Source organism: Nematolebias whitei, chromosome 14, assembly GCF_014905685.2.
Source record: "Nematolebias whitei isolate Nwh7 chromosome 14, NemWhi1, whole genome shotgun sequence".
Classification (NCBI taxonomy): domain Eukaryota; kingdom Metazoa; phylum Chordata; class Actinopteri; order Cyprinodontiformes; family Rivulidae; genus Nematolebias; species Nematolebias whitei.
In genome coordinates this window covers 221092-233233 of record NC_056511.1, presented here as the reverse complement: position 1 = coordinate 233233, position 12142 = coordinate 221092, and the positions used below count along the sequence as shown (strand labels likewise).

Here is a 12142-nt window from a genome sequence, read left to right as displayed (position 1 = left end):
GACAGAGACACAGTGAGGACGAGTGAGACAGAGACACAGTGAGGACGTGTGAGACTGAAGGAGGTTCAACCAGTTGTTCATGGACCAGAACCAGATGAGAAGAACAGCAGAACTTCCACTGACCAGTGATCACACCAGTGATCTGACCAGTGATCTGACCAGTGATCTGACCAGTGATCTGACCAGTGACCTGACCAATGATCTGACCAGTGATATGACCAGTGATCTGACCAGTGACCTGACCAGTGATCTGACCAGTGATCTGACCAGTGACCTGACCAGTAATCTGACCAGTGCACCTTCTCAGAGTGGATCAACCAGTTTTGCTGCTGACAACCAGAACCAGCTGCTCACATGCTCAAGAAGGACCATCAGCCTAACAATGGATCATTAGCACCTGATGGCTGTTTACTGTTCACAGAGGGCTGAGTGATACTAGCAATCACAGCATTGTAAGAGGGGGACAGTTGAACCCGGAGGCTCCACTGCCCCCCTCTTACAATGCTGTGATTGCTAATATCACTGAATTTGAAATAGACCCGTTTAAACCGTCATGTTGCAGAGCAGCTGCAGTTAAAACACAACTAGCAATTTAACATGTTTCATTTACTAAAACTGGCGACATGAAGTATTAATGTTGATAAATTGTGGTACAGAACAGTCAGATAACGCTTCACAATGGAGAAAAAATGTTGTATTTTCATCAACTTACCGGAGAAACACGGAGAATGAACTAGGTTCAACGCTGGACCTGCTGATGGTTGGAACCATCTGCTGCTGCATGAGCCACGTCACTTCCACAATCCATTCCTCTATGGGAGTGTCACAACTCTCTCTTTACAGATCTCTGCGTGTACCGTACCGAGTAGAGTAGAGCCGTGCTGTACTGGTACTACAGGTACTAATGGAAAAGGGGCATATGCCCTTTGGACCAAGACCTGCAGACCACTGAACCCTCTCCACAATGCAGGCCTCTAAAACCAGCCTGATTGTAGGACCAGAGGTCTGATCTGAGCAATGAGCTTCAACATCGTCAACCTGATGTACATCTGATAATTAATGATTGCTAATAACTGTGTGTGTGTGTGCGTGCATGCGTGCGTGCGTGTGTGTGTGTGTGTGTGAGAAGCTCTAGAAAAAACTCCTTCCAGAAGCAGGAGGGCATGTCATTGAAGAAAGCCGTGGTCTGTGATGATGATGTAATACCAGCAGGGGGTGTGGACACAGGAGGCCTCGCTTTAAAAGTAACAAAGAACAAAGAAGAGTGTGGCCTCAGTGCTCTTTGACCAATCAGAGGATGCCACATCACAGATTCAGAACCAGCAGAGCTGACCTCAAGAACTGGAACTGAACTACAAGATGAGCCCAAGATGTTTTTTACATTTAAATAATTTTAATACAGATGATCGATTATTCATAGATCAACTATAGATTTAGCAAATTAAGCTACAGATGATGAAGCACATTTAATGTCTGATGTCTTTTTTTACAATTACTAATGGACCTGAATGTGACAATCTCTTAATATATTGTATGAGTAACAGTTAATGACAGTTATCAATAAACATATTGATGAGCTGTGAACGTATTATTTCATATGAGATCAGGTTGTTAGTCTTTCCTTGGTTTAAATCAGACCACACCTGTCAAACTTGTGCCCCTTTTCCACTGTGACGGGGCGGATCAGGTAAGCTTGCTTTACTACGGTTATGAGCACTTTTAGCTGCATCGGACCCTTTTTTTGTTCCTTCTTCTCGAGGGGTCCAAGCGGGCCGAGCCGGCATAAAAACGTGACGTCAGAACACTGGCGGTCACTGATTGGTCAGGGGGAGGAGTCACTGGATCTTTCAGAAAACTTTTCACTGATATGCCATTTGCAATAACTCTGAGCTCAGAGCGGCGGCTGGACCTGTTTTTAATATTTTAAAAACAATAATGACAACACGGTTTTCGAACACTGAAGTCCAGGCGTTTGTTTTGTGTTTGGTGACCGACGACAACATTCCGAGGTCGCGGAGGATCAGACGAGCTGCCGCCCCGTTGAAGCACACAAAGGCCGGATTCTGAGCCCTGGCAGACGAGCGGACCGGGACAGAGGGTGAAAACATTTTTTACTAACATTTTATGTATAAAATATAGTGCTGGGCAATGATTAAAATTTTTAATTGCGATTAATCTAAAATATTTTTCTGATTAATCTTGATTAATCTCATTAGCATGCGCAAAATTAAATTCCGACTTAAAGCTGTTTAGAACATTTTTAAGGTACTGTTTAATATTAAAAAATGTTTAGTACATTAAAAAGGCACTTTTTAACAGCAGTGTTCTCCTAAAAATTAAAATATTTCTATAACATAAACATGAACACATCAAATATGAAACCAAAGCTATTTACCACGACAAAATGTTTTGAGTTTATTTAGAGAAAAAAATCTTTCAAACCCACAATCATAACAGATTAACAACAAATTCAAAATATACATGTTTTTTTCTGAAATGTTACAAGAATAAACGTTTTAAATCTGGAGCTTCATGAACAGATTATCTCTGATGCTGCTCAATAATCCAGGTAGATAATCTAACCAGGTTCAGTCATTCTTCTTGTTTAAAATGTTTTGTCTTTTATTCGAAAGTCTTCTTCAGTCTGAGGAGGAGGAGGAGCTAAAACTCAGTCAACAGGACTCATCAACCAGTTCCTGCTGGTCAGAACCAGTACTCACCAGTAAAAGGAGGAGCAGCAACCAACAATTGATCAGAAGAACTCTGTTTTCTATTCACCGGGAGATGATTCTATTGATAATCTACATATTCTAGGAGAGGAGTTGAGAGAATATAAACAATCTGTGTTTGTGAAGAGAATCTGTTCATCTTTAAATGGGGGGGGGGGGTCTCCATGTTCAACACCTCCTGTTACTTCATCTCTCTGTGAACAACAAGCAGCCAGCAGGATGTTAAAGACCAGATGTTGCACTGATGTTCTCCTTGTACACGTGAATACACGATGTTTTCTTACCAGCATCACACGCATGAAGAGTTATGAATCAATCAGCACCAGCTGTCAATCAACTTGTACTGAGATGACAAACTTTTACAAGAATCTAATAATTATTTTACATGAATTTATCTTTAGGTTTTATTTGGCAGCAGCTGAATGCACGCAGCTCAAAACTTTGTTTTCTGTAACTACAGACATTATTGAGCATGCATATGACATGACATGAGCATGCATCAGGATACAGACATTATTATTCTAAAATACTAAATATTTCCTCCACTAAAAACTAGTCATCTTAGAGCTGCCAGCCTCAAATAAATATATCTAATTTAAATTATTTTTATCCATCATCCATCCATCTATCTGATGCTTGGTTCTTCTGTTGGCCCAGTCAGAGGAGTTCTGAACCCCCTCCTCTGTGCAGAGTCAGACCTGGAGCTTGGTCAACTTCTGTTTTTTATATATATATTTTTTTCTTATTCTTGTGCATATTTTGTGGTGCTGCATTTAAATACTTGGACTCTCCATCAGAAAGGAGATGGGATTGTTTACCTGTGTGCGGGTGGGGGGGCTTGACATCCTGAAAAGGACGTCAAGGCTCTCTTTTCTACCTCCTCCATGTACAGGTTGGCAACAATAGGAGAAACTGGAGACCCCATAGCACACCCATGTTTCTGCCTATAATATTGCTCCCCATATGTGAAGTAGGTTGACTGCAGGCACAGTTTCAAGAGTTGACACAGTTGTTCTGTGGAAAGTGTGGTCCTGCTGCTCAGAGTGGTGTCTGATTTTAATCTTAAACTGACCACCTCTACTGCATCATCAACAGGAATGCACGTAAAGAGTGATGTGACATCAAAAGAGACCATTGTTTCATCAGTCTCCATGATGACATCCCTCACCTTATCCACAAAGTCCATGGTGTTCTGTATGTGGTGTTCTGAGCTGCCAACTAAAGGGATGAGTACAGACGCCAGATATCTGGCGTTTTTGTGGCCAACCTGTACATGGAGGAGGTAGAAAAGAGAGCCATGGCGTCCTTTTCAGGGACACCACCAAGTCATTGCTTCAGGTATGTTGACGACACCTGGGTTAAAATTAAATCTCAGGAAGTCCAACATTTTACTGACCACATCAACTCTGTGGATAAATACATCAAGTTTTTTTTCCTCTATCCTCCGGTGAAACCAGACATGTTTCCCTGTCCCCCACTCGCTTCCCTGCTGCACTCTTTTGTCCCGTGAACCCTTAAAAAGCCTCTTTTTTTTTTTTTTTCTGCATACCTCTTAATTCAAAGGATCAGCTGGTCTCTCAACAAAATTGATCATCTTCTCCTGACAGGAGTCAGGGTAAGGAGGACCCTCTTACCTCGACGGAAACAAATTGGATTCATGATGACAACTGGTTATTTTGCTGTTTGGGTTGGTGAATTCTGGATTGTCTATAAATTTGTGTGGATGTGTAGAAGCTCGACAGTGCTCAGACTGAATTTGTGGAGCTGCAGCAGGGAGCTGGAGCAGCTGTTATCAGGACTGTTAACTCACTGGCAGCACTCATGAATGGTGGGAATAATCTTGGAGAAGCTGTGAGCTCGACTTTTGGCGTAAAGGATCAATTCGGCTCCACCCACCCTCCATCCTCACCGACTGTCTCAATGAGCTAAATCACTGGTTTTCTAACAATTTTCTACAACTAAACAGTAACAAAACAGAAATCATTCTTGTCTGTACCAAAAACTCTCTTTCAAAATCAGAACATCTTCTCATCCCCCTTAACAACTCTCTGCTATCCCCCTCACCTCAGGTCAAGAGTCTTGGTGTCATCCTCGACACCACTCTCTCCTTCACTTCACGCATCAACAACGTCACTCTGTCTGCCTATTTCCATCTCCGAAATATTAACCGTCTCCGCCCTTCTCTCACACCCCGCTCCACAGCTATCCTTGTTCACAGTCTTGTGACTTCTCGGATTGACTACTGCAACTCCCTTCTTTATGGCCTCCCCAACAAATCTCTCCAGAAGCTGCAATTGGTCCAGAACTCAGCTGCCCGTGTCATCACTCAAACCTCCTCCTATAACCACATCACTCCAGTCCTGCAGCAGCTCCACTGGCTCCCAGTTAAATAATGCATCATATTCAAACTTCTTCTTCTCACTTTCAAAGCTATCCACAACCTTGCCCCTCCGTACCTATCTGACCTCCTACACATCTCCATCCCCTCTCGCTCTCTCAGATCCTCCTCTTCACTACACCTCCATGTACCCTCTGCCCGCCTCTCCACCATGAGGAGCAGGGCCTTCACCTGCTCTGCTCCTCATCTCTGGATCTCTCTACCCCCTGACTTAAGAAACACCACCTCTCTTTCTCTGTTCAAGACTGCTCTGAAAACACATCTCTTTAGACTCGCTTATCCTTAACTTTGCTGTACGTATTTTATATTCTTTATGTATTTTATATTCTTTATGTATTTTATATTCTTTATGCATTTTATATTCTGTATGTATTTATATTCTGTATGTATTTTATATTCTGTATGTATTTTATATTCTGTATGTATTTTATATTCTGTATGTAATTTATTCCTGTTGATCTTTGTTCTTACTGTAAAGTGTCCTTGGGTGTCATGAAAGGCGCTTTTTAAATAAAATGATTATTATTATAAAAACAAAGATGCTTTGACTGTTTCCTCACCCCTCCCTTCCCCAAGGACATGGACATGTGACAGAACCTCAACTGAGCTGAAGATGAACGTCACCTCTTATCTGGACAATGGCTGAGGGGGGCTCTGGACTATGCTACGACTTTCCCTTAAAATTCAATGTTTTCATGGCCTATATGTTCATGTAAAACGTCTGTTTATGTTGCTTTGCTGTGGGAGTTTTTTTTATGCCTCAAATCATGCCCTGTCTAGGACACGGTGTGAGAGATCTTTTTTTAATACCGTCTCTCCTCATGTTTTCTTTCCTTTTCGCATCTAAGCAAAATATTATTCTGAATAAGAATAAGAGGGCCGCGTTATTTTAGCTGCAGCTTCGTGCATTCCGCCCATCTTTCGGACGACTGTACGTACATATCCTCGTTGTATCTCGGTGAAATGATAATAAAGTTTATTCTGATTCTGATAAGATGTAAAAAATGGCAGGTTGGCTTTCTTGGACTGTGAGGTCTCAGTCTCTGATAGAGGACATTTGCAAACCGAGGTGTACCGCAAACCCACCCACACAGACCAGTATTTGCAGTTTGACTCCCATCACCCTTTGGAGCACAAGTTAGGAGTCATCAGGACTCTGTACCACAGAGCAGACAGCGTCCCCACTAGCTCAGGAGCCAGGCAGAAGGAGAAATCCCACACAAGACAGGCTCTAGAGCAATGTGGATATCCTAACTGGGCCTTCCTGAAAGCAGAGAAGAAACCCAAACAGGACTCCAGTCAGCCATCAGGTGAAAAGGAGGAACCCAGACCCAGACCAGTGGTCATTCCGTATGTTGAGGGGGTATCAGAGAAACTGAGACGTTTATTTTCTAAACATAACGTCCCAGTGGCTTTTAAACCCCAAAATACATTAAAGACTGGTTCATCCCAAAGATCCAGTCCCCCGGCACAAACAGAGTAATGTTGTGTATGTTGTTCAGTGTCAGGAGGGTGATCAGTCTTACATCGGGGAAACAAAACAGCCACTGGCCAAAAGGATGGCCCAGCACAGAAGATCAACATCATCAGGCCAGGACTCTGAGGTCTACACTCATCTCCAGGCCAGCGGTCACTCTTTCAGGGATGAAGATGTTCACATCCTGGACAGAGAGGAACGATGGTTTGAGAGAGGAGTAAAGGAGGCCATCTTTGTGAAAAGAAATCGTCCATCATTAAACAGGGGTGGAGCCTCCAGGTTCAACTGTCCCCCTCTTACAATGCTGTGATTGCTAGTATCACTCAGCCCTCTGTGAACAGTAAACAGCCATCAGTGTGCTAATGATCCATTGTTAGGCTGATGGTCCTTCTTGAGCATGTGATCAGCTGGTTCTGGTTGTCAGCAGCAAACTGGTTGATCCACCCTGAGAAGGTGCTATTTAAGAGACTGAGCTGAATACAGCTCCTCAGACTGAGGAAGTCCTCAGGATGGAAGATGAAACGTTTCTACTTTTTTTTTGTTTTGCTTTGTTTTGTTTTTTGAATGTCCAGAGGACCAGATTGAACTTTTTTAGATTTTTCTACGTGGATTATTGAGCATGCATCAGGATACTGCAGGTAATAATGTCCTGAGAGCGCACGCTGTAGCTGCACTCACACAGAGACATGTAGGAGGAGATGTATGAAGGCAGCAGACCAGGAAGTGATTTAAAGATGAAAATGTACCAGTGGGAGAGTCTGTGTGAAGTTAATGGTGACCAGTTAACCAGTGAATACTGGGTGCAGTGGTGGGTACGGTAGTTACAGCCAGTTATGAATCTTAGTGCACCATGATAGACAGCATCCAACATCTGCAGCATCCAACATCTGCAGGGTTCTTGTAGGAGCGTTCATGTAAATAATGTCACCGTAGTCATTGGAACCAACGCAGACATGTTCCTGTTTTTAGTTTTCTACACTGCCTTACAACCTAGCTGTTTTTATTTTGGTGACATTTTCTTTTAAATACCATTTTATTTTCACTTGTTATTCTCAATTCATACACATCCTTTATGATTGTCTACTGTTGTCATGATTCTGTTAAAATCAGGTCTCTCTTGTAAACGAGTCCCCGAGGCTCAATGGGATTAACTTGTATCATAGGCGGCGCCAGGGGGGTGCCAGGGGGGCACTATAGCACCCCCACTGTAAAAGTCATAGCACCCCCAAGAAAATATCAGATTATTTTCTTTTTCATCTAAGTTAATATTATTTAATATGTGGTTGTGATATTTTCCTCGCAAAACACAACTAATTCAATTCAATTCAATTCAATTCAAAAATACTTTATTAATCCCAAAGGGAAATTATTTGTTGTTGTAACTCGTTATCCTCATTTCATTAAGAGATGTTATAGATGCTGATGCTGTAGGCAGGAAGGATCTCTTGTAAAGGTCCATCCCACAGTGGATCCTAAGAAACTGGCTGCAGATGCTGTCTGATCCGTCCACCCAGACTAGGCTGGCCTCTCGTTTCCCCTGGACTGTAGGACCGCTTGAATGCTGGGCAGAACTCCTCCCAGAGCGATGGCCACTCCTCCCAGCAGTCTGCCGAGCTCCTCACAGCCGCGGACAGCCAACTGCAGGTGCCGAGGGACGACCCCGTCTATCCGCTGTCGTGAGCTGCGTCTCCTGCCAGCTCCAGGACCCCAGCGATCAGGCACCCTAGCACAGCCGGCCGGTAGATGAGAATGCGTCCACATAACATCCTTTTCAACTCATTTGAGAGTTGGGGCCATAGTTGAGATATTATTTGAGCTTTTGAGATGTTATTCAGCTGCTGTTGTTGTAGAAAACTGCCTTGTTGCCATGGTTACGCATCATAACAAATGTCCAAAACCAAAAAAGTTTCAGTAAAAATCCTTCCAGCTGCACAGCATCTGATACCAGAGGAAACAATCATCCAACAAATGTGATTTACATCCAGAAAAAGAGGAATTAAAGTTTCCAAAAGCAAAATCTCAGAATGAAAGTAACAGAGCTGCTCCAACGTGCAGCCACCTGGAGCGGTGCAATTCTAGAACCAGAATTTTTTTTTTTTTAATAATTAAAAAAAAAAAAAAAAAGATTATATTGAGTTTTAAAAAAAATTTGATCTCTCAACAGGAAATGAACCTCTGACCTGGAAGTGAAAATTCAAGTTACTAAAAGTTCGGTAAACATTTGAAAAGTGCACGAAATGTAAAAATGGACCGTTTTCTATTCCCCAGATTGTCTAGAATGGAATCAGGAAGGAGGATTTTTTGGATTCAGACTGCAGCCAACAAATAAAGAATAATTTGAAGAAGGATCAAGCTGCCATCCTTCCACATCTGTGGAGAATGCTGCTAACGCTGGACAGCTGGGGATGGAGCCAGCACGGTCAGCTACCTTTGGGCAGGTCCCAGTGAGTCCTCCTCGTGGTCTATCCTGGTCTGATCCAGCACAACCCCAGAAAGACGAGTGATGCCTCAACACTGACCCAGTAAGGAGCAGAAATTGGTCCCATGATGCCTCTGGTTAGGCCATTTTTAGCTGATACAACTTGATTAATCATTTCCTGCTTGCAGTGATGATAAATGACTTTATCGGATCACATTCAAGAACTTCTTTCAACTAAAATCCAAAGTAAACTATTTATTAAAATATTCAAACTTTGTCTGAATTCATGCGCGTCTAAAACTGAAATAATTCCTGCTCAAAGAGTGAATTTAGGCTCGGATAAGAGAATTAAACCTTCATTGATTCATTATGTGGGAACCTCCCAGTCAGAGACAGGAACAAGTTGTCCCGGGTGGTCAGACAAGGTAGTAAAGTCATTGGTCATCAACAAATGACACCTACAGACCTGTACAGTCAGGTTCTGGAAAAAAAGGCAATCCAGGTTCACAATGACCCAACTCATCCACTGCAACCATTATTCAGGTTGGTACCATCTGGTAGAAGACTCCTGGTTCCTTTAGCAAAGAAAAATGGTACAAAAAGTCATTTGTTCCCTCTGCGGTGAATGAACTTAACAAGGTTCTATTTAAACGCAGCCTCACATGACAAACCACTGTCTGCTGAGAAGTTTTCATATTCTAATGTATCGTGTATTTTAGAATGGTTTTAACTGAATGTTTTAAATTGATTTAGCAAAGTTTGGTTTTAAGTTTTTTAGAGTTTTTAATCACATTTTTATTTTGTTTTATAAGCCATATGTCAAAGACAAATCTCCATTTCATTGAATGTTATGGACAATAAAGTTGAATTGATTGATTGATTGATTGATTATTGATGTTTGTTTATTATTGTTGTTGATTGTTACTTTGATTATTGTTGTGATAAAACTTCAAAGACAACTTTGATCTCTTCTTTCAGATGAATATTGTTCTGGTCTAGAACTCCCTGTAATGAACAGATTCTACTTCAGTGACTGATTCTGATCATTAAAGGGTGAAAATATTAATGAAGTAGTTGTTGATCAGTAACTGATCAGCTGGTCTCTCTCTTTAATCAATGAAACATCAATCAATCAAATGTAGTGGAGGTGAGGTGGAGAAAGTGTCGCCCTTCTTCCTCCATCTCACCCTTCGTTATTGCTACAAGTTTCTGCCCTGACGCTGTTAGACTCGTGACCCTGGTCAGGATCATCACTGATTGCACTTGATTGTTGATGTGTGCTGCTGATCTCATGCTGCTGATTTATTTCATGTTGCTGTGTTCATTCGTCCTCCTCTGCTCACACAGACTCATGTTCGTGCTGCTGTTGTTTGGGACATTGTTTTGTACTAGTAGTGCTTAGTATATTTTTAGTTCATGTCTTAGATCTTGTCACTGTTTTTCTTTACAATTTGTAGTTTTGTTGGATGTAACTGGGACCCTGTGTACATAGTTTTGTTCCACCTCATGTACCACATGTGATGTGAATGACAGTAAAGACACCTTGACCTTGAGATCTGAAAGAACAAATGATCCTGCATAGCACCCTCAGTAAAATGCTTAGCCCCCCTTAACACCTGCAGAAAAATATCTCTGGAGCCACGTGTAGAAATAAAGGTGGAATGAAAACAAGACGCTGCCTCTGCTCTGATTTAGCAGCAAAACTCACATTTCAAGTTAGTTTATTTTCAGTGCAGCTCCTTGGCCAACGGGTTATCAATTTAATAAATAAATAGATTGAATTTGATCTATCAAATGTTGATTTATGTGTATGTCTTTGCTCTTTTTGTGATTTGTTGTAAAAATAAGACGTCTGACGTCACACAGAAGCCGCTAAATTAGCCATTCAGCAATCGATGTGCCTCGTTTTCTTTGACTGACAGGATTTTCAGCCAATAGCAGAATCGTGTTCAGCAGCGAGGAAGGGGGCGGGGCCTACCTGCCGCTCATCGGAACAGCGAAACAAAATGGCGGCTGTGGCTTCAGAGCCAGCAGCTGCGGTTCTGACAACAACAATAACGATCGCGGCAACGGACGATGACTGCCCTCCAGAACCGGGTCCAGTAGACACAGAACACCCGAAGTTCCCCGCGGAACCGAACCGTTCCGCAGAGTTGGGTCTGTGCAGTCAGATGGAGGACCATGGAGACGACCGCCATGACAGGCCCGAGCCCGAGGCGGGAAGGGGGCCGGAGAGTGGGGCTCTGGTGGACCGGAGCGGCTCCGAGAGCGGTGGGTCGTACCGAACCATTTTGCCGGACCCGCAGCACTCCGCAGTTTTTCTGCACTCCCTCCCCGACCCCCCGCCCGGTACCGAGGCAGGACTGTCCCTGGCCGAACCTGCCGAGCCCACCACCAACGTCACGACGGATCGAGCTGAGGCCGCGGAACGGGTCTACATGGGTCTGATGCAGGCGGACCTAGGTCCTAGGCCCGCGGAGAACTCTGTGTTGAACGAAACGGCCGAGCGTCCAGAACCAGATTCCGGCTACTGTGAAAGTTCGGCAGGACAAGAAACAACGGTTCGGGGCGGACTGGACTCAACCCCCAAATCCATCGGCCCACAGCCAACCTCTGTACTGGATCTGAGTCCAGGATCCGAGGTCCGGGTCTGCTTGGACCACGTGATCGATGACGCGCTGGTGGTGTCCTTCCGGGTCGGAGAGCGGACCTTCTCAGGGGTTCTGATGGACGTGTCCAGAAGGTACATGGGTCTTAGGGAACCGGTTCTGATGGGAGGTGACCTCAGGTTGTTAATGAATTGATATGCTGTTGTCATGGTAACCTTATCAGCATATTGTCATGGTAACTGTTTCCGCTTCATGTCACGGTGAACTGTAATGGAGTAACGTTTTCACGTCAGCTTCCTCTAAGTTTGGCTAACTTCAGGTCAGCTAACAAAATTAATGAGTAAACTTCAGTTTGTATGGCGTCCAGCCCAAATTAAAAAGCAACTTTCCTGCACACAAGCAGCTCTGCAGCCTGCGTCATGCGTGTGCGTCATGCGTGTGCGTCATGCGTGTGCGTCATGCGTGTGTGTCATGTGCGTCATGCGTGTGTGTCATGCATGTGCGTCATGC

General features: G+C 43.4%; 2 protein-coding genes across 2 annotated transcripts in view; both read left to right on the top strand.

Moving 5' to 3' along the window:
- oatx (organic anion transporter X) overlaps positions 1 to 1442 on the top strand; it is a 47602-nt gene extending 46160 nt beyond the window's left edge. The window contains exon 16 of the mRNA XM_037687192.1: positions 1130 to 1442. Within this exon, the coding sequence (XP_037543120.1) occupies positions 1130 to 1286 (157 nt within the window). The 3' untranslated portion in view covers positions 1287 to 1442. The remainder of the gene's footprint in view (positions 1 to 1129) is intronic.
- Positions 1443 to 11016: 9574 nt separating this feature from the next.
- The window catches only part of pwwp2a (PWWP domain containing 2A), a 15143-nt gene continuing 14017 nt past the window's right edge, over positions 11017 to 12142 (top strand). The window contains exon 1 of the mRNA XM_037687191.1: positions 11017 to 11766. Coding sequence (XP_037543119.1) covers positions 11030 to 11766 — 737 coding nt within the window. The 5' untranslated portion in view covers positions 11017 to 11029. The remainder of the gene's footprint in view (positions 11767 to 12142) is intronic.